At 29.6% G+C, this 24,417-nt stretch overlaps 1 protein-coding gene across 4 annotated transcripts in view; it reads left to right on the forward strand.

Annotated features, from left to right (window-relative positions):
* The window catches only part of LOC145293230 (centrosomal protein of 89 kDa-like), a 146,647-nt gene extending 129,731 nt beyond the window's left edge, over positions 1-16,916 (forward strand). For 3 of the 4 annotated variants that reach the window (XM_080139815.1, XM_080139809.1, XM_080139790.1), the window contains exons 17-18: positions 10,765-10,887; positions 16,674-16,916. In XM_080139815.1, coding sequence (XP_079995941.1) covers positions 10,765-10,887; positions 16,674-16,800 — 250 coding nt within the window. In that variant the 3' untranslated portion in view covers positions 16,801-16,916. The remainder of the gene's footprint in view (positions 1-10,764; positions 10,888-16,673) is intronic. The other variant, XM_080139800.1, reaches the window with a different exon arrangement.
* Positions 16,917-24,417: the final 7,501 nt, after the last annotated feature.

Below are 24,417 nucleotides of genomic sequence, written 5' to 3' on the forward strand. Positions count from 1 at the left end.
AGATCAAATATTTAAAAACGATTTTATAAATAGGAATAAATAATTTAATCAGTGATATATGAATAAATATTTACTTACCTAATGATTTTTGAATAAATATTTACTTACCTACATACATAATGATATATGACTAAATATTAACTTACAATTGATATATAAATACATATTTACTTACCTAGTAATGTATGAATATTTACTTACCTAATGATATATGAATAAATATTTACTTACCTAATGATGTATGAATAAATATTTACTTACCTATTAATGTATGAATAAATATTTACATACCTATTAATGTATGAATAAATATTTACTTACCTAATGATATATGAATAAATATTTACTTACCTAATGATATATGAATAAATATTTACTTACCTAATGATGTATGAATAAATATTTACTTACCTATTAATGTATGAATAAATATTTACTTACCTAATGATGTATGAATAAATATTTACTTACCTAATGATGTATGAATAAATATTTACTTACCTAATGATGTATGAATAAATATTTACTTACCTAATGATGTATGAATAAATATTTACTTACCTATTAATGTATGAATAAATATTTCCTTACCTATTAATGTATGAATAAATATTTACTTACCTATTAATGTATGAATAAATATTTACTTACCTAATGATGTATGAATAAATATTTACTTACCTAATGATGTATGAATAAATATTTACTTACCTAATGATATATGAATAAATATTTACTTACCTAATGATGTATGAATAAATATTTACTTACCTATTAATGTATGAATAAATATTTACTTACCTAATGATGTATGAATAAATATTTACTTACCTAATGATGTATGAATAAATATTTACTTACCTAATGATCTATGAATAAATATTTACTTACCTATTAATGTATGAATAAATATTTACTTACCTAATGATGTATGAATAAATATTTACCTACCTAATGATGTATGAATAAATATTTACTTACCTAATGATGTATGAATAAATATTTACTTACCTATTAATGTATGAATAAATATTTACTTACCTAATGATATATGAATAAATATTTACTTACCTAATGATGTATGAATAAATATTTACTTACCTATTAATGTATGAATAAATATTTACTTACCTAATGATGTATGAATAAATATTTACTTACCTAATGATGTATGAATAAATATTTACTTACCTAATGATGTATGAATAAATATTTACTTACCTAATGATGTATGAATAAATATTTACTTACCTAATGATATATGAATAAATATTATCTTACCTAATTATGTATGAATAAATATTTACTTACCTAATGATATATGAATAAATATTTACTTACCTAATGATATATGAATAAATATTTACTTACCTAATGATGTATGAATAAATATTTACTTACCTATTAATGTATGAATAAATATTTACTTACCTAATGATATATGAATAAATATTTACTTACCTATTAATGTATGAATAAATATTTACTTACCTAATGATATATGAATAAATATTTACTTACCTAATGATGTATGAATAAATATTTACTTACCTATTAATGTATGAATAAATATTTACTTACCTAATGATATATGAATAAATATTTACTTACCTAATGATATATGAATAAATATTTACTTACCTAATGATATATGAATAAATACTTACTTATATAATGATATATGAATAAATATTTACTTACCTAATGATATATGAATAAATATTTACTTATATAATGATATATGAATAAATATTTACTTACCTAATGATATATGAATAAATATTTACTTATCTAATGATATATGAATAAATATTTACTTACCTAATGATTTATGAATAAATATTTACTTACCTAATGATATATGAATAAATATTTACTTACCTAATGATATATGAATAAATATTTACTTATCTAATGATATATGAATAAATATTTACTTACCTAATGATGTATGAATAAATATTTACTTACCTAATGATATATGAATAAATATTTACTTACCTAATGATGTATGAATAAATATTTACTTACCTATTAATGTATGAATAAATATTTACTTACCTAATGATGTATGAATAAATATTTACTTACCTAATGATGTATGAATAAATATTTACTTACCTAATGATGTATGAATAAATATTTACTTACCTAATGATGTATGAATAAATATTTACTTACGTAATGATATATGAATAAATATTTACTTACCTAATGATGTATGAATAAATATTTACTTACCTAATTATATATGAATAAATATTTACTTACCTAATGATATATGAATAAATATTTACTTACCTAATGATATATGAATAAATATTTACTTATCTAATGATATATGAATAAATATTTACTTACCTAATGATGTATGAATAAATATTTACTTACCTAATGATGTATGAATAAATATTTACTTACCTAATGATATATGAATAAATATTTACTTACCTAATGATGTATGAATAAATATTTACTTACCTATTAATGTATGAATAAATATTTACTTACCTAATGATATATGAATAAATATTTACTAACCTATTAATGTATGAATAAATATTTACTTACCTAATGATATATGAATAAATATTTACTTACCTAATGATATATGAATAAATATTTACTTATCTAATGATATATGAATAAATATTTACTTACCTAATGATATATGAATAAATATTTACTTACCTCATGATGTATGAATAAATATTTACTTACCTAATGATATATGAATAAATATTTACTTACCTAATGATATATGAATAAATATTTACTTATCTAATGATATATCAATAAATATTTACTTACCTAATGATGTATGAATAAATATTTACTTACCTAATGATGTATGAATAAATATTTACTTACCTAATGATATATGAATAAATATTTACTTACCTATTAATGTATGAATAAATATTTACTTACCTAATGATATATGAATAAATATTTACTTACCTAATGATGTATGAATAAATATTTACTTACCTAATGATGTATGAATAAATATTTACTTACCTAATGATATATGAATAAATATTTACTTACCTAATGATATATGAATAAATATTTACTTATCTAATGATATATGCATAAATATTTACTTACCTAATTATGTATGAATAAATATTTACTTACCTAATGATATATGAATAAATATTTACTTACCTAATGATGTATGAATAAATATTTACTTACCTATTAATGTATGAATAAATATTTACTTACCTAATGATGTATGAATAAATATTTGCTTACCTAATGATGTATGAATAAATATTTACTTACCTAATGATGTATGAATAAATATTTACTTACCTATTAATGTATGAATAAATATTTACTTACCTAATGATATATGAATAAATATTTACTTACCTAATGATGTATGAATAAATATTTACTTACCTAATGATATATGAATAAATATTTACTTACCTAATGATGTATGAATAAATATTTACTTACCTAATGATATATGAATAAATATTTACTTATCTAATGATATATGAATAAATATTTACTTACCTAATGATGTATGAATAAATATTTACTTACCTAATGATATATGAATAAATATTTACTTACCTAATGATATATGAATAAATATTTACTAACCTAATGATATATGAATAAATATTTACTTACCTAATGATATATGAATAAATATTTACTTACCTAATGATGTATGAATAAATATTTACTTACCTATTAATGTATGAATAAATATTTACTTATCTAATGATATATGAATAAATATTTACTTACCTAATGATGTATGAATAAATATTTACTTACCTAATGATGTATGAATAAATATTTACTTATATAATGATATATGAATAAATATTTACTTACCTAATGATATATGAATAAATATTTACTTACCTAATGATGTATGAATAAATATTTACTTACCTAATGATATATGAATAAATATTTACTTACCTAATGATATATGAATAAATATTTACTTACCTAATGATATATGAATAAATATTTACTTACCTAATGATATATGAATAAATATTTACTTATCTAATGATATATGAATAAATATTTACTTACCTAATGATATATGAATAAATATTTACTTACCTAATGATGTATGAATAAATATTTACTTACCTAATGATATATGAATAAATATTTACTTACCTAATGATATATGAATAAATATTTACTTATCTAATGATATATGAATAAATATTTACTTACCTAATGATGTATGAATAAATATTTACTTACCTAATGATATATGAATAAATATTTACTTACCTAATGATATATGAATAAATATTTACTTACCTAATGATATATGAATAAATATTTACTTACCTATTAATGTATGAATAAATATTTACTTACCTAATGATATATGAATAAATATTTACTTACCTAATGATGTATGAATAAATATTTACTTACCTAATGATATATGAATAAATATTTACTTACCTAATGATGTATGAATAAATATTTACTTACCTATTAATGTATGAATAAATATTTACTTACCTAATGATGTATGAATAAATATTTACTTACCTAATGATGTATGAATAAATATTTACTTACCTAATGATGTATGAATAAATATTTACTTACCTATTAATGTATGAATAAATATTTACTTACCTAATGATTTATGGATAAATATTTTCATAATGGCCAAAATTCTTTTAAAAACTTTTTCTTTTACTTCAATTTCCTTAGATTTGACCATGGAATATAGAATGCTTTTAGGAAGTAAACAAAATTTATTATCTTGTGTATTTTTTTAATCTGATTAGTTGGATTTCATGAGGCTACCTCTTAATCCTCTGGATTATATTAAAAATGTGCACTTGCTGATTGTGGAATTTATTACTTCTTTTAACTGCATACCAATAAGTGGCATACATATTTACAATAAAAAAATTTAAATTGTAGAGTTTTGTTGTGAGCCTTTGTGGGTATGCACCTCGAGTCCACAAACATTAGCCTGATGGCAAAAGTTAACCATCTTGCTGGGTTTAAAGGATCAATTTTCCAGGAGGCATACCTAGAGTCAACCTTACCTCTAGAAATACCTACTCTGTATTCATACAGGAGTATTTAGTAAAAAATGAGATCATGTATTTCATTAATTTTCAAAATTGATTCTAGAGGACTGATAACAGTGGAAAATGATATTTCGGGTAAATCATGGCAATCATTTGAACATAAATGTTGTAGGGCCTTTTGTGCAACCATCCATGTTTTAAAAAGGGTTCTAAAAGATAGTTCATTATGGGGCAAAGAGCAACTAATTGTGTGAAGATTAAAAAAAAAAATGTTTTTTTTTAATTGTATCCATTCCGCCTTCATAACCTGTGTTGGCATTAGTATTGTCAACAAGGATAGCCTTGACGGTGTTATCACTGTTGAATTCATACAAAACACTTCATACAAAACCACTTGCTCTGCATGAACAGCACCTGCTGCACCACGATTAGAAAGAACTCTATGTGTCAGATATTTACTTTCGTATGGTAGCTCTTGTAAAAGTTAAATGATGTTCTGGTCTCTTAGTTTTTCTTTTGTGTTTATTTTGTCCATTTTTCTTCACAATTTCCTTATAAAGTAATTTGTCCCTATTCATTCTCCAATACATATCAGATTTTCAATAATTTCATCATGTTTTTATTGGGCAGTTTTCCTTTATATTTACCAATAATAACACTGCTCATATTAATATTGGGTATAAGAAATGTTCAAATCCAAGAAGAAAGTGTTTTAATTAATGGTGAAGGTCGACCTGAAAACTTCAAAATCTTTACTATAAGTTGAAATTACAAATTTTCTGGCCATTTTTAATAAAATACCTGAAAAAAATCTATCAGAAATTAAATTACACAAATATGTTTTATTCTTATGCATTTAGGTTAACATGGTATTTCTTAATAGTATTTTCAAATTAAATTCAAGTTTTACTATATTTTTTTTTTATTAGATTGTTAGGTGAAAGTACAGAATAATTACAAAACACATTCTCCTCTCCATGTTAAGAATAGGTTTCTAAATTATGACGTTATTATTTCAGCACGGTAATGTAAATGTGTAAGTATCATATTAAAAAATTTCTTTTAATAAATTTGATAAAATTTGAAATAAATATATTAATTTAAAAGTAATGTTAATGTAGGTTAAAATAAAGTTACTTCAGAGATTAGCTTGTAAACAGTTTTCTTAATGGATAAACAATAACTGCTATATAGAATACTGCCTTAAAGCATTTGTTATAAAAATATAAACAAATCAGAATAATTATTTAAGTTGTATTTTGAATAGTTAAGTTTGCTTTAAGAACAATTCAAAATATATTTGTGATAATTAAAAACGTAAACATGATCATTTAGGAAGAGTTTAGCTCATAAATATTTTTTTTAATGAATAAACACTAAGTTTAAAAATATAAACCAATCAGAATAATTATTTTCGTTGTATTTTTTAAAAGTTAAGTCTATTTTAATGAAAAATTCAACAGATATTTATGATAATTAAAAAAGTAAATAATTAACACAGAATGAAAACACTTTGTTAAAGAGAGAGTTTTCAACTGATTTTCAAGAAATATTTTTTTAGAAATGTTTGTATAAAATTTGTCAAGGGGCATAAACAAACATGAAATTGGAGAAAAATAAAAAAAAAATAAAAATTCCAAACCGGGCTGGTTGAAACCAAGATGTGATATTGCCCTGATAAATAAATCGCAATGTATAAATAATTATTTGTATATACAAATAATTATTTATACATTGCGATTTATTTATCAGAGCAATATCACATCTTGGGTTCAACCAGCCCGGTTTGGAATTTAGAAACTAAATATTATAATAATTTTATTCCTTTACCATTTTGATGCTTTTATTTAATTTCTAAAGAAAAGAAATAATAAACTTTAAAATATTTATTATTAAGTGTACTGTATTATTTTATTTTTTTATTAAAACTAGTTTTTATTTAAGCGACAAGTGTATCTGGTGAGATGTATACCATGATAAAAATCTCGATTTATTTCCAGTTTATTTGGTCTTTATGTTGTATTGCTCAAATAAATACAAAGTTTTTTAAAGAAAAATTTTTCTTGTAACTGTTGACGTCATTTTGCAACTTTCTTTAAATGCAATTATTTACAGTTTCAAAATCGACCTACCCAACTATATATATTCACACAATTATAATATATAATTATTATTATTATTTCATGTAATCACATAAAATTTTACAAGGAGATATATTTTTTTGTGTATCAATTTTCAGTATTTACTTCAACAGTGTGCAATATGTTGGTAGAGCTGAGTAGTAAACTATGTAAAAATGCAATTTAACTATACAAAAGTTTTTGCATTTTTGAGAGGAGTCAATGAGGATGAAACACAGAAAGTTCTGTGTAGCTTAATTGCCATATATTTTTTATAACTTATATCTAGTCTTGGTGAAATATGTTTTTTCAATTATATTTCACTTTTTGTGTTTACCAATCATGCGTTTTTTTCTATCTAAGCAAAGAATTTCTTATTTTTCTGAAGAATATATGCATGAAAAGAGATGGTATTGACATAATAATAACCGTTTGTTTCTGCGTAACGAAACGTATCAGTAAAAAAGAATGTACTGAAATTTAAACAAACTGGAGAGGAGCTGTTTTGCATGAAAAATAAATATTTGGATCCTGGAATGTAACTATATTGTTATTTTTATATATATATTGAAATGAAAATGAAATCCTCAAGTAAATCCAGTTGAAACCTGTGCCTTTTGGTATTGGTGAAAATGTGAACATATTTTAAAATTCATGAAAATGGCGACACTCCTTGTTGTATTGTCAAAATGAAATCCTCAAGTGAACCCAGTTGAAAACCAACAAGGGCAGTTGTTATTTTTGTGAATTAAATTTTCACTGATACCAATGGATTCATTTGAGAATTTCGTTTTCATTATGCAATAACAAAGTCAGTCATTATTTTAATCATTACATATATATCTATAATCATTTAATTAATAGGGGAAGTTTACTACGTAAATGCAAAAGTAAGCTTCAGTCCAATAAACATATTAATGTTCATATTATCTCAACCAAGTAAAAAAAAAAGCTTGATACGATAGTAAGAACTAGAGCTTAATACCATAAGTATAAGTAAAAACTGTAAATCAGAAATTTACATGTATAAATTTATTTTTTGACAAAATATCTCCAATAAAAAAAGGGGAGGTGAAATATCCTTATTCCGCAGAGTTTCAAAGAATGTAATGTTCTTCTCGTCAGAGGATAGAAACTGTTAGCAGATTATATATATATATATATATATATATATATATATATATATATATATATATATATATATATATAGTGCAGAGCTAGAATTTACTGGTTTTAGCACTTTCTGAAACTGCATTTTATGATGGTGGTCATAAAATGTATAATTATGCTTGTAAAGTAATGTTTGCATATAGTATTTGTGTAACACAATTTTTTTTAGAAATGTTTTTATAAAATTTGTCAGAGGGCATAAACAAACACGAAATTGGAGAAAAAATAAGAATAAAAAATAAAAATTCCAAACCAGGCTAGTTGAATCCAAGATGTGACATTGTCCTTTGTAAATATCATGAATAAAAAAAAACAAAAAAAACAAATATATATATATATATATCCGTTTTTGGAGTTTTAAAACAGTTGGAAAAAGATGCTGGTGAAGATTTGAATTGAATTAATCCTAAGTGGTTGCCATTTTTTAAAATCCAAAATCTGTTAAACTTTGAAATTAAATCCATTGTCAGGAAAAACAGGAATAAAAAAAAAAAAAAAAAAAAAAAAAACACACACACACACACACACACACACACACACACACACACACACACACACACACACACACACACACACTGTACTGGGCATGGAAATGTCTAGGTGGGTGTCTGCATGTGTTGTTGAACCACTAGAAATGATGCATTCTCAGCCTTTTTATTAAAGCATACATCAAGGAAAAGGAAAACTCTGATGTAGAATCTGAGGTCTGTTGTTCATGCTATATGTTGCAAACCTTGACACCGACTGTGTTCTATCAGCAGTTCTTTGTGTGGTAGTTTAACAGCAACATCCAGTTTGCGAATCACTCGCTGAACTAAAATGTCATCTTCGACATAAACATTCAAACTGAGCATTAAACTGTTAGACACCCATATGTCAAAATCGACTGGAGAATTCATTGTCATATATGACGATAGTCTTCAGTCAATTTCAATGTATGAGTGACTATATGTATAAGCAATTATTTTTAATACATATTTTTCTTCACCACGAATCATCAATGTGACTACATATCAGCTATCCCGTTAGTTGTTTGATTCGAATCCTGGACTCCAGTAATCATTGATTTTCAAGATCCAAGCACTTGAATCTATGTGTCTGCTATTAAAGCCATATGAAATGAGAAAAAAGTTGAGTTTTTTTTTATATTGTTACTGGTTTTATATGTAATATTATTTATCATAGGTTTATAAGTTTTAATAAAGATAGCATTAAGTATTTTTTATTTTATTAAATTGGTTTTGTGTCATTAATTAAAATTTTTCTTGAATCAGAGGGAGTATAGGGTATATTTTTGTAAATGGTGATAAATTGAGTGAAAGTTTACAAAATGCGAGTTGGCGGAGCAGGATAGCTTTATTGCTATTATGGAAGTTGCAGTCCATATATATGTATATATATATATATATATATATATATGGACTGCAACTTCCATAATAACAATAAAGCTATCCTGCTCCATATATATATATATATATATATATATATATATACTAGCATGGATACCCAGCGTTGCTAGGGTCGACATGAAGTTCGGTTTGGCCACACCTGCTATACTAAGAATATTGACCAGTTTTTCATGATTATATGTCAACTCCATCGTTACCCCAACAAAAATTTCAAAAATAAATCCCCCCCCACCACCCCCCTCGAAAAAAGCAGAAGTATGTGACAAACTCTCCACCAGATATTTTGGCAGAAGGAATACGAAGAGAGGCTATTCTCTGGATATTGAGCACCTTTTATGACTATATTCCAGTTTAAGCTAATTTCTTTTATGCTCTCTCAGTCTAGAAAGATTTGTTATTACGGTTTGTTGCAACGAAAACAAACTGTAAATAATTCAGTTTTAAAAATACCAAAGTAGAATTTGTGTTAACCGAAATACACGTTTTTATGCTAGAAAAATTATGAGTTTTGAATTATTGTGTTATTAAAAGAAAAAAAATTAGTTACGATGTCAAAAAATCTGAAGAAAAAAAAAACTGGCAAAAAACGTAAATAAAAGATTTTTGTTTTGTTTTTGTTTTAAATAAAGAATCGTAGTTGAATTGGATTGTTTGTTTAAAGCAAAGCCCACTATTTATTTGTTTGTAAACAAATGATGGTTTGAGCACAGTCTGTGATGGGCAGATGTGGATTTAATACACACTCGAGAAGAAATATTTACAGCACTGATTCGTGGTGTGATGGTTAGAGCTGTCGACTGTCAACGCAACAGTTGTAGGTTCGATCCGTGGCTGGGGAAAGGTGTATGTCTAGCCTCACTGATGAGTTGTGATACAACGAAACAGTACTGTATGTGGATGACAAATAATATATATATATATATATATATATATATATATATATATATATATATATATATATATATATAAAACTATCATTTTTGATTAATTTGGATTTATATCTTTTGTTTTCTTCAGGCTTTATTGCAAAAAGGAGTCCATCAATAATTTAAGACAAGAATTTGAAATTCAAATCCAACAATTATATTCGAAATTGAAGCATAAGGAACATTTGTTACAGATTTCAGAAGATGACAGACTGTAAGTAATTTTAAAGGAGAAAAATGATTTGAAATAAATTAAAAGAACCATTTTCTATCTTTTCTTTTGGTGATATTCTCATTTGGCTTTCAAGAAGAAAAGATGTATAAAAGTATGTCTGGACAACACCTAGCCTCATTTCAACACAATAGTGTACAAGAGGGGATCTTAATTGATGGGGGTGCATCCAATCATATTCAAACTAGTCCTTTGTCTCATTATATTTCTCAACTCTAGGACTTGTACTTGAGTTGTTGGGAGTACACCAAAGGAATTGGCCTGAGCGTCACACGACTTCTGCATTCCTATATGCTTGGCTGTAGCCTATATATGGAAAGTGATTACTGTAATCATCAATCAATCAGTTTAAAGTTATTTGTTATATGTTGTTTGGAGTAATATCCTCTGGGGACTTATTGCAGATATATGTTGCCAAATACAAAAGATTATTGGGTATGATTGACTGGGTTTGACCTTGGACTTAGCCAGTTGTGTACAGATTCAAAATAAATCTAGTCATAGTTAAACTTTCCTTTTCTCATAATATTTCTCAGTACTAAAACTTATACAATCAAAGAGTTGATCCCGAACATCACCAAATCTCTACACATCACTGTTTCAACAAAGATCTTCTTTACTACAAAATTTCGTATCCCCTCCAAAAATCAACCAGACTGAATTTCAAATAATGATTACTTTTATATATGGATTAGATTTTTTAAAAATATTCTCCTTCACCTCTTCACCCGCTGTTGCCATTGGGGAGCCACAGATGACCTGTCAACCAGTCCTCTCCATCTTTCCCTGTCCTCAGCACATTTGACTGTCTCACTCAGCTTCGATCCTATCCATTCTATGATGTTGTCTTTTCTTTTATCTTCCTCTCTTTCTTCCTCCTCTGACTGTTCCCTGGAGCACTGTCTTGGCAATCCTCTCTTCTCTTGTTATGTGAATGAATCATTTTAGTTTGCACTTGCTGATTATGGTGAGAAGATTTTCATCAGGACAAATGGCTTGCCTTATTCTGTTTTTGACTTCTTCATTGGTTACATAGTCTTTGTAAGAGATGCCAGCCTTCTGAAGCATCTGATTTCTAAGGCCTGAATCCTCTTCTCTAATTCTGCTATAAGGGTCCATGTTTCATAAGCAGAAAAACTGAGTGGACAAGGGAACGCATGAGTTTTATCTTTGAGTTGAGCTTGATTGCCTTGTCTCTCCAAATGATGTTCAACTTAGCCAGTGTTGCAGCTGTCATTACAATTCTAGCTAATACTTCAGATTTGAACTCCTCATCTGAAACTATTATTGCAAAGGATTTGAAATTGTTCATGGTTTCAAGCTTTTCTCTATTGACTGTGATGTCAGTTTGGATTCCATTGCCACTATTTGTCACCAGTTTTGTTTGTAAGCTGTGGAGGATTCATCTAGTTGCCTGACCAGGTTCTCCAGTTCTTGTTCTCAGCCTGCAAATCCATCTATATCATCAGCAAAACACGGGTTTTTAATTGTTCCTGGGTCTTCAAGTGCATTTGTCATAATTGTTTCAAGGAAAAAATTGAAGAGTGTCAGCGAGAGCAAACATCCATCTCATTCCAACTCCCAAAACACCTGTATAATTTTAAAATTACACTCATTAACTCAGTTTGTGTAAATGGATGCCCCCACCACCACTCTGGTGCTACCAGATCAGGCTATCTGAAAATATTGGCTTCCTGAGACGAAATGCACCTAACATTGATGCTTATTGTTTTTCTACTTCTTTTTGCAAAAGTTATGTTCTGCAAAACCAGCAACAAAAACAACAACCCACCTTTTCCCCCTTTTCCTTCTTCCAATTTCCCCTTTCTCTTTCTATCTCCCTCCACTTCCTGATTGGTTTCCTAATTTAAAATGTACAAAACATTAATACTGTAACCTTTTTCCCTCTCCCATTGCAAAACTCATTCATGTTCTGCAGGGCAGGGAACAAAAGTGTTAAAATTCACTATAAAACAACCAAACCAAACACTATAGTGATAGAAAATACAAAGAGCTCAAAGAATGAAAACCTTCTACAAAATAACTGAATGCAACATGAATACTATTTCCAAAATAACTGGATTTGGCATTAAATAACCTGAAAAGGGTTGATATGCCGTCAAACAAAACAACCAAACTAAACCACCACCAAAAAAAAAAAATACAAAGTTCATTTTTTTAAGAAGGAATTAGTGTGGCAAACTGTTTTTTATTTTTTTTCATTATAGAAAAATATCTGTAAGTTAATAAAGAAAATAGTTCATGTATTTATTTATTTACAGACTGTTATACTCATCATCTATTGTTGTTGTTTCACGACAATCTGTGAATACGTAAGTAAAGATGGAATGAAAAGTAGGTAGATGATTTTTTTGTTTTTGTGATAGCAAGTTATCATAGTGAGCTGCATGGTAAAATGAACACACGCAAGAGAAATAATAATTGGAGTGAGAGAAGAGAGAGTTTGGAAGAATATATACAGAGAGAGAGGGAGAAAGGAAATAAAAACTGTTGTAGATAGTGTAGATAGATGCCGTAAAATGTTTGGGGTTTTTTTTTTGGTGCAAGAAGAAATGTATAAAACAAGGGAGAGAGAGAAGATAAAAATTATTGTAGATAATGTTGACATCGTCAAATATTTGTTTTTTTTTATTTCAGCAGAAAAAGAAATGTAAAAATCGAGTGAGAGAGAGAGAGAAAATAAAAATTCTTGTAGGTAGTGTTGACACCGTGAAATGTGTGTTTTTCGGCATAAAAATGTATAAAGTGAGGAAGAGAGAGAGAATGAGATAGGAAATAAAAACTGATATATATATAATGTTGACACTCTAGAATGATTTTTTCTTTCTGCTGAAAAAGAAATCTAAAAAGCGAGAGAAAGAGAGAGAGGAAATGAAAACTGTTGTAGTGTTGACATTGTAAAATATTTTTTTCAGCATAAAAAGAAATGTACAAAGCGAGCGAGAGAAAGAGAGGAAATAAAAACTGTTTTTTTTTCAGCATCATCATGTAATGTTTTTTTTCTCTGGCATAAAAGAAATGTAAAAAGCAAGAGAGAAAGAGAGAGAGAAAGAGAAAATAAAAACTGGTGTAGATATTGTTGATGCCGTGAGATGTAAGAAAATGAACGCAGCAATTTACTCAGAGGGCAAAAGTTGGTATCATTGCGGCACCATATTTGAATGGTACATTAGTGTTCGTTTAGCATGTGAATACTGTTAATCCAGAATATAGGAATGATCAGAGATCAGCCAATCAGAATGAGCAGAATTAGTTTGGGGAAATGTTATTATTTTTTAATCGGAAAAGGGAAAGATTATGTTATGTTTGTAAGTTTATGATCCAGTTACAAAGGGTACAAGCGCAATATATGCATAATATGTATATTTTCTACCAGTGTTGACTGGAGGCAGTAGAAGGACTTGATATTTAGATGGAAAAATATGTACTACTTCCTCTAAAGATGGTTGTGATTGTGATAGTGTTGCTCCTAGGATGTAATGTATGGTTTTATTATAATACTAAATGTGTCTAAAATGTCATTTTAAAGTTACATAAGATGGTTGCAAATAGACTACACATGATAAATTTGTATGTGGCATCTGTTGTTGCAAACCTACGGTACTTTGATCCAGAAGGAAATTTCTGCAATGAAAATATTATATATGGAGATATAATATTTGAAACTTTGAAAAAAAAATGTAATTTCAGTAAAGTACTGTAGAATACCTATGAGGTATTATTATGTAATCTCTAACCTTCTTCAAAAGGAAGTCAGACGTTACATCAGCCGAAACCTTGTGAAAATAACACTCAAGGTGAGAACAGTAGTTAAAATAATCCAAATAATCCAAAATGTTTATCCTTTCAATTAATGTCTCGACTATGAAATTATCACAGCAATCACAGTCACATTCCAACTCGTTTCAATCTAGTTATAATAATTATTTACTCTCCTACTTTTTTCAATCACTCTGAAGTAATCTCATTACAGCAGATGATGATGAATTGAATACCTATTTTTGTACACAGCATGTTTACCAAAGAAAGGGCGTGCAGCACTCTAATAACTAATCTATATATATAAAATGTATATATGTATGTGTGTATGTTTGGATGTCTGCTAAAAACTTTCGACAGACGCCACGAAAATTCACAAACTTGGTATCACATCGAAGCTCCATCCTTTGCTAAAAAAATTGGCCAAAAACGTTAACTTTTTCACCCCGAAATCGACAATTTTCGACAGGGGGGGGGGGGTCAACAAAAACGATCCTCTCGTGACAATGACCGATTCTATGCATGCGTCAGATGACGTTGTGACTTGATTTACTTTGAATAGTTGAAAAACTGAACAAATTTCATGTACGTTGCGTTAGCTCAGTTGGTTAAGGCCTTGGTTCATTATCTAAACGTTTTGGGTTCGAATCGTGGTGTGAGATGTTTTTGTTTTTTTTTTCAATTTTTTAAATTTTAATATCGAAACAGGCTTATTTAAGCCATTTTTCACGTGTTCGTTTTTCTGTTTTCATTGTTCGTTTGCCTTACGTTAGTTTTTTTTCTGTTTTTTTTCCCGCTTAAGTGTTAACATTATTTTCTTTTTTTTACTTTGCTTATAACAAACAAACCTACGTCGTCGTCATAACGCTCGACGACTTCCGGCCGCGCACCTGCCAATTTGGTTCTTAAATAAATTCAAACATCTTTCACTAACTCATTCTGGCTGGCTTTTCAAACTTTGCCTCAGGGCTTCGGGTTCGATCCTCCTCCCCCCCATACCGGGTTCTTTTTTATTTAACACCACACACACTTCCAAACACCCGGGCATTGCCGGGTACTCCCTGCTAGTCCTGTATACAATGTAGAGTTCTATGTACATATTTCCCTTTCATTTTGGGTTTTGTCTATCATTTGGCTCCATCTGAATTAGCTGGGAGGGGGTTCCTATTGATTAGAATGTCAAAATTTGTCAATTTTTGACTACGTCTTTTGAGTTTGTAGTTGGTGACACCCCACATATCGACAGTAATGCCATTTTTTTTTTTTTTTTTTCTATCTTTTTGTTTTTGATGGGAATGAATCATTCTCCTAATGTTATATTAATTATGAGCAAGTGCAAAAAATCTGTATAATTTGTTAGCTGCATTTTTTCCAAATATGTGTATTTTTTTAAGAACTCAATGACTCACTCACTTTATGTAAACACTGTCTTTATGTGACAAGTTACATTCAGCTAGAGAGAAACAGAACGAGAGAAGATGGGGTTGGCAGATTTGCAACGAATTGTGATCACACGTGCATCTGCTTGACTTGTCTCTCACTGTCTGTTCTTCTTTGTTGTGAGTGTGTTTATATTGAATGAATTCCATTGTTTCTTTCTCATGGACATCATCTTCAGGTCAACATCTACAATGCCCAGGCCAGTTCTTTGTTTACATTTGCTATTCAAACAATCTGGCATTTCCTGACCAGTAATCCAACACCAGATGCCAGACAACGCCAATGAGAGATCTTTTAAAAATTCTAACCGTCCTTCTGAATGCAATTATTTGTATCTTTCTTCATTCATTGGTTATATCTGCCAGGTAGTTTTTGAAAATCTATTTCATGAGCCCAGTTGCTCCTATAATGGAATGATGGCATCTATTTGTACACACGTTAAGACATGTAACATGACCTGCTTATCTAATTCACATGTTCACTATGGATTTTTTAATTGTTTTTTTTTTTTTTAATTATTTTTAATTGTTGCCATTTTCTTATTTCAGAAAAATGGAAAACGACATGGAAATATTATGGCAAGCTGCACAGAATGAAAATCAAGTTATGCATCAAATTCTTAAGCGGATCTCGTGCAAATGCCAATCAAAATCTCTGTTATCAGACGATCATTGATAAATTAAACTTTTTATACTTTGTCATGGTGGTTTTAATTTTAATTTTTTGCAAATTCAAATTATTTCATTTAATTAATTGTAATTCTTATTGAGATAAATTATTTGTAATTTTTTCATCGTTGTTTTAATTTTTATTTTTTGCAAATTCAAATTATTTCATTTAATTGTAATTCTTATTGAGATAAGTTATTTGTATTTTTTCATCGTTGTTTTAATTTTTATTTTTTGCAAATTCAAATTATTTCATTTAATTGTAATTCTTATTGAGATAAGTTATTTGTATTTTTTACCCGTTTAATTATTACAGACTATTATCCTCATTTTTAGTTGTTGTTTCACAATCTTTCGGCTAACTATTCCGCTGGTCTTTGTCAGGTTGTTAACTGCGACAGGATACAAACACCAAATCTCCTAACTGTATCCTCAGCAATTACTGCCTTCCATAGTTGTTGTTGCCTCACCATGTTTTGGCCAACTAAATCTGGCTGACTTTGGGTAGGATTGAAACCGCTATCTTCAGACAATACTCAGCTTTAACCATAGAGATTCAACGTCTCTATCCACTGCGCCACGGGCCTTGGTGAGCATTGTCTGAAGATAGCATTTTAAATCCTACTCAAAGCCGGCCAGAGACTTAGTTGGCCAAAACGTGGTGAGACAGCAACAACTATGGAAGGCAGTAATTGCTGAGAATGCAGTTAGGAGATTCGGTGTTCCTATTCCGTCACAGTTAACCACCTGACGAAGGCAAGAGGAATAGTTGGCCGAAATGTCATGAAACAACAACTAGAAGATGAGGATAATAATCTGCAATAAAGAAATGAATAAATAATTCAAATTATTTCATCTAAGAATATTCCAAAGAAGGATATATAAAAATACATTTAAAGAGTAGAAACTTATATTTTATGCAGATGATGTTAATTCATGAGGGTGCCAAGAAAAAAATAACATTAGCAATGCTTACTGTGTGTGAAATGACATTAAAACAGTACTTTTTTGGCATCGAAAAAACACTCATAAAATCCTGTCAAACCATACATCAAACGAACGGACATTGATTTATCTATAAGTTTATAGATTTTGGTTTTATAACGTTTTTTTTTAGCTATCATGAAACAATTTTTTTTCCAATTTTGGAAAAAATAGATTTTATTTTTTAGCTTCAAATGCATATATAAAAAAAAAAAGTTATGGATGAATTTTGATGATTTTAAAAACCAAAATTTTTTAATCCATTTATATTTTATAAATAGATTTTTTTTTAGCAAAATGTAAAATTTAATTTTTTTTGAGCATTGCTAATAACCTAGTACTTTATTTTTATTTTTTTTTTTTGCGATTTATTCTTTAAAGTTTGGTTAGTTTGTCTTCATGACTCAATTTCACTCAATGAACTCATTTTTGATTTTGATGACACCCTTGAAGCCGCCGGTGGGTTAGCTACAGGCCTTTGTCACTATTTCCTGACTTTTACACCCAAAGAATCATAATCAGGTGAACTAGAAACATAAGACCATATGCCGCCTTAACACTTGTGTACTTTGGTTTTCTTCTCCTTCATCTTGTTCTTGTTCTGGGCATGTCATCTTTACAAATGTATAAGAACAAAAGCAACACATACTCACATGAAAGAACACAAACTTCAATATATTGTGTATAAATCATTTGTGCTTTAGGTGTGTATGTGTGTGTGTGTGTGTGATATTATCAGCATAGAAAAGGGACCTCCAAGCGCCATCTGTTGGTAGCTGTCTATTGAGCTATTACTATTAACTGGTTGATCAGTTCATCTGCTAGAGACCTGCCGAGCTCTGTTGCTTTCTTCTTCACATCTACCACCATTCATCCCATCTGTCAACTGCCACAAAAACTCCTGAGCCACAAACAAAAACTGCTCAATATATTAACTTCCAATCAACTCTTTCTTTCATTTGTGAATCACTTCCTCCAAATGTCCTGGGTTGTGGCTCTTTCTACTTCCTACAACCCATCCCTTCCCAGTAATACTCTCTGGGGCTCTGACACTTGGGGAAGGTACCATTCACAGTATCACAGGAGACCAGATGCATAGGTATTCTAGCTTGTATAGCAGAATGTTGTGTTTTGTTGTCACATTTATAGTCTACCTGCAACTACCTGGTCGTTCTAGGATTTCATTACTTCACTCAGAAGTTGGATGGAGCCATCAATGTTCAGCTTGAGGCCCTCCAGGAAGAAGTTAGGTTGCATGACATCACCTGCAGCAATGAACTCAGGCATAAGATTATCAATGGTTTTTCTCTCTAATGTTGTCTAATAATTGAATCCTGATTCTTTCAGTTTCTCTTCTGACTTTCCTACCACCCATCTCAGAAACTTCCTAAGCATAACCATCTGGGTCCCATCTGGTTATGCTTAGGAAGTTTCAATTCTTATTTGTCTTTTAGGGACAGATTTCAAGGAAAACTTCCATGAAGGTTCGAAATTGTCTATAATTATCATAAAAAAAAGAAAATAATGGCAATATATAGTCGCTGTTTTCATGAAGAGATGATTCTGAACAAATATCGTCTACGCACTGTATATAACACATCTCCCTCTAAAATCTTTTTACTGATTTTTATATTTTTCATTCATTGGAATTTTAAGCTACAAGTTTTCAGATTCTAAAAAGAAATGAGTACGGATATTCTGAAAATGTGTTTATTCATACAGCATGCTTTGCAATGAAACTGATATTTCAAACTAAAATGCGATAGACTGAAAATGCTACTTCTACCCGAATTGTGACAGGCCAATAAGAATGCTATTTTAAACTAAAACATGACAGACCACCAAAATGATATTTTAAGTTGAAAAATTAAAGACCAGTGAAAAAGGGTAAACAAACAACAACAAAAAAAGAAATTGTTAATAAAATTCACAATAAATGACTTCTCTGATTCAATCGCATCCAAGACAGGTATACTTGCTGAAGACACTATGGTTTATTCTCAATATACTGACAATTTGAATGTAGAGGCAATGGCTAAATCTTTAGTTTGTAGTGTAATACGGCCAAAAATTAATGGTTATGTTTAATTCTAATCAATTATGAGAAATCTTTCAACCACCCTACCGAGAGTTAAACATGGTTGAATAAAGACGAAAATGGATGATAAACATTTAATGCTAAGACAGAGCTCCTTTCCTTTAACAAGTATAAGAAACCTTTTCAATCACAAATTAGCATGGTTGATAGCACCCGAGAGTTCAACATTCAAGCTATTCAGTGTAACATTCGCAGGCAACATGAACATTAGAAGATACTAAATCTGCTCCACAGATGGTGAGTTCCTTCTACCGGACTAGAAAATTTCTTACACCTTATACAATCACGATTTGCTGATGCAGTGAGTATTGTTGCAACATCTTGACTGGTACGTCAATCGCTAGTCCCTTTCTTTTAGATAGAGTGCAAAAAAGAGTTCTTAACCTTCCACACTCTCTAACGAGTTCCAGCCCCTGCTCCATTACTACAGCGATCCATGCCTATGTTTTACAAGTACTTCCACAGAATGTGTTCCAACTAACTTAATGCATTTGTACACCCTCAATGTAAATATCCACAACCAACTAGTAGCAAAATTCCAGCCATTTCACTGAAATCCCCATATGCTGGTAAACCTTCTACTCTAATAACTTCATTTCTTGGACTGATTGCCTTTGGAATTCCTTCTCTGCATCCCTGACTGTACCAACATACAAAAATTTAAATGTAATGTGAACATCTTACTGCCACACTCCCCACTTAGAATGCTCTCTATAAATGTGGCTCCTAATCACAGTAGCTCCTTAGGTAAATTTTAGAAAAATTTACCTAAGGAGCTACTGTGGTACAAATAAGCATCAGTTTTTGCCTAACTTGTCCACCAAGTTTTAGTCATGAATATCCAACAAGCTTTGTTTTTTGTTATTTAATAATATGCTCTAAATGTGCACTATTGTGTTTCAAGCATACCTGGATACAAGATGCAAAATTCGACACACTGAACAGCTCTGTTATCTTTAATATTTCGGTTTAAAATTTTTCCACAAGCCACGGCAGATGCATCACCCTCTTAGGAAGTTCAGAGCAAAACAAGCAAGTAAACCATACAACTCACTTTATTCACATCCGGCTATGACATTGCTTTCTTCCAACCTGGTTGTAGAAAAGCAGACATGCATTAAATAGAATTTGTCTATAATTGCCCCAAGCACACTTGAGCAAGCTGTTCACTTGTACTACGTGCCACCACCCTGAAGTCAACTTTACTAGCCACTTCTAGCTTTTTTTCTAGCTTTCCTATTTCCAAAAGCTATCAGATTTTCAAGTTTTCTCTATTCTCAACAGTTTTAAGTATGATATGAAACTGCTTCCATTGGCAAGGTCCTAATTTGGGAGATTTTAGGTGTATGGAGTCACTCCTTAGTAACTAGTACTCCTTAGGTTCACTCTAATTCCAAATGGTAGTACCTGTCAGGATGACCCGTCTATGTGTTAAATAGAATGAGTAATGTTGAGACACAGTGGTCTAGAAAGAAAATGGCCACAGAGTTTGTTTTATGTAAAAACTGAAATGGTAAAAGTTAGCTAACGTACTTCCTAACTTCCAATGTATCTGCTACCGAAAGTGGTAACAAGGCAAATCAGTTCCTTCACTTTTTTCTCTCATGCCTATATCTCTCCTGTGCATGTACTCTTTTTTTTTTACGTTTTTCCGATGTTATTTTTAAATTTTTATTTTGTAATCATTCAAAAGTTTTTTCGGTTTTATTTTAATTAAAAATTATTGAAATTAGTTTTATTTTTTTTAAAGAATTATTGAAACACTTTTTGCGCTCTTTTTTTTTAAAAAGAATTATTCAAAACATTTTAAAACTTTATTTAAGAATTATTGAAATTAGTTTTATTTTTTTTTAAGAATTAGTGAAATTAGTTTTAATTTTTTAAAGAATTAGTGAAAACACCTATTTGTAAATTTTTATTGTATATTTTTCAATAATGTCATTTTCTTATATTTTATTTCAATAAATTCCTTCGCAATAGAAATACCGAGGAACAAAAGTAAAGGAACTGATTTGATTTGTCATCGCTTCCGGTAGAAGACACACCGGAAGTTGAGAAGCACTGAAACAGAAACAAAATAAAAAGTGAAAGTGTTGTAATCATTTAAAAAGACTATTTTATTCAAAAGAAAATTTTTATCTAAAAAAATATTTTCTTCCAAAGAAAAATGTTATTTTATTAATAAAAAAATTCGAAAATTTTTATTTAAAAAAACTATTTTATTTAGAGAATTTTTTTATTCTTATTAATAAAAACTTCTTGTGTAATTATTATTCAAAATTTAAGTCTGTAAGTGAAGTATAATTGACATTTATTTTTTACTTTACATAGGAAAATATATTAAAACTAATAACTGAATGACTCGGCGGACATTTTCTTACTAGGCTGCTGTGTCTCAACATTACCAAAGAATCTATTATTTGCAAATTGGTTTATAAAATACTAATTTTACCTTGATTGAGATTGTCGGACTGACTTCCTCATCTTGGTTGTTATAATCACAACGTTTCGGCCGTTTTGCCCTTCGGCCTTCATCAGGTGTTTTGTATCGAACTGGGGAACCGTTTGTTAGGAGTCTCGAACCCAACCCTTTATTATTATTATGGGGGTACCATGTTCGGACTCCAGCTAGGCTCTGGGACATAGTTGCTGATTCTCTGTTTTGAATGTTACTTTTCACTGCCTTCGTTCAGGATTGAACTCAGCACCTTTGGGTAACTGTAAACTTTGATACAAGGTCTAGAACCACTCGGCCATATGTCACTAGCACAAACGTTGTGACTATGACAACCAAGATGAGGAAGTCAGTCCGACAATCTCAATCAATGAAAACACCTCATCTAAAAAATACAGACAACTACTACTAATTTTACCTATCAGGTATTATGCAGAGTTATTTTGTACTTTTCATTGTTTTTCTTTTTTGTCTTTAAATGAAAATATAAAACTGACGTATGTTATAGTATTGGGAACTGTAAAAATTTTGTTACAAAAAGGATGCCAAAAAAGAAACACAATTTCTGTGTAATCTCTTGACTTGAGTCATACTATGCCAGTAAGCATAGGTTAAACCTTGACAAATTCTGAGCTCCAGAGGTAGTGCTGTGACTTTGTCATGTTTTGTTTTTTATAATAACCAGATATGTACGCACATCTCCACACCTATATATGTATACAGCGCCTGGTATTCTCAAATTAATACCCATCTAGTACTGACCAGATTCAATGCTGCTTAACTTTGTTGATCTCATGAGAACTGGTTATCATCATCATCATCATCATCATCATCTCATATAAATCCAACATTGTTTTCCCTGACACTTTTCTAGTCAGAATTCTTTCTAAAAAGGCATCAGGTACTTACAGGAGGGACCATAAGAAGGTTGCCAACATCCTAAGTGAAAGTGATTTTTTGTGGAATGAACTGGATTCGAATTTGGAACACTAAAGTTGTCAGTCTGTGTCATTAACCAATAAACCACCGTCACCTCCCCTGAGAACTGGTGTGCCAACATGATTATGCTGGTCTTTTATTTTACTCAAGCAACCCAAGGAGCGACTCCACACACCTAAAAGCTCCCAAACTGGGACCTCACCAATCGAAGCGGTTTCATGTCATACTTAAAACTGTTGAGGATAGAGCAAACTTGAAAATTAGTGTCTTTTTGTAACCATATTTGTATAAAAAAAATTTATCAGTTTGTTTCCACCACCACCACAAAAAAGAGGAAATAAGTTTATCAGCAAAACAATGGAGAGAAAGTTGTTCACCAAGGTACACAAAGGAAGCTGAATAGCATTTTTAATCAAGATGTGGCAGTAACGGGAATAAAAGGACCAAACAATGGAGGTATAGAGTGTCAATGAGTTTTGCAACAGTTCACAACAGTTGGGACATTTGCAGACCATCTTGGGTTTGTGACGGTTGACGACAGTTAAAGTTGAGGAGAAATGCGTGTTGGATGCAGATGAATGCAGGTTGTGGCTTAGAGCAGATGGGTAAAATTAATTGATTAACTGATGGCAAAGAGGCTTCGACAGACTTGTCCGCAATGGTGTCACATGTGTACCCAGAGCCCAACTGACATCCACAGAATGTGTTTTTTGGGTTTTATTTTATCTTTTTTATACTTGTGAACCTGTGTGTGCCTCCTCGATAGCCACCAATGTGAAAGATGACAACACGACTAGAAGTGTTTTTACACGAGTGTGAGAATTAAAACGATGAAAGTGACTGAAACTAAAATCTATGCATTTTTGTTTTTAAATCGATACAATTAAATAGAATTTGTCCCCAACTGTCCCAGGCACACTTGAGCAAGCTGTTCACCTGTACTACATGCCACCACCCTGAAGTCAACTTTACTCGCCACTTCTAGCTTTTTTGTCTCAACTACTAACAAAACAGATTATTTTTTTAATCTACCAATACTAGAGCTATCCCAGTCAAATAAATAGGAGAAATTTCTGCCTTCACTTAATACATTAGATAAGTTGACAAAAAAAAAAAATTAATCGATAAAAACTTCCATCGAAATCTGA

The sequence above is a fragment of the Euprymna scolopes genome, chromosome 2, assembly GCF_053919585.1.
Source record: "Euprymna scolopes isolate OS-2025 chromosome 2, ASM5391958v1, whole genome shotgun sequence".
Taxonomy (NCBI): Eukaryota; Metazoa; Mollusca; class Cephalopoda; order Sepiida; family Sepiolidae; genus Euprymna; species Euprymna scolopes.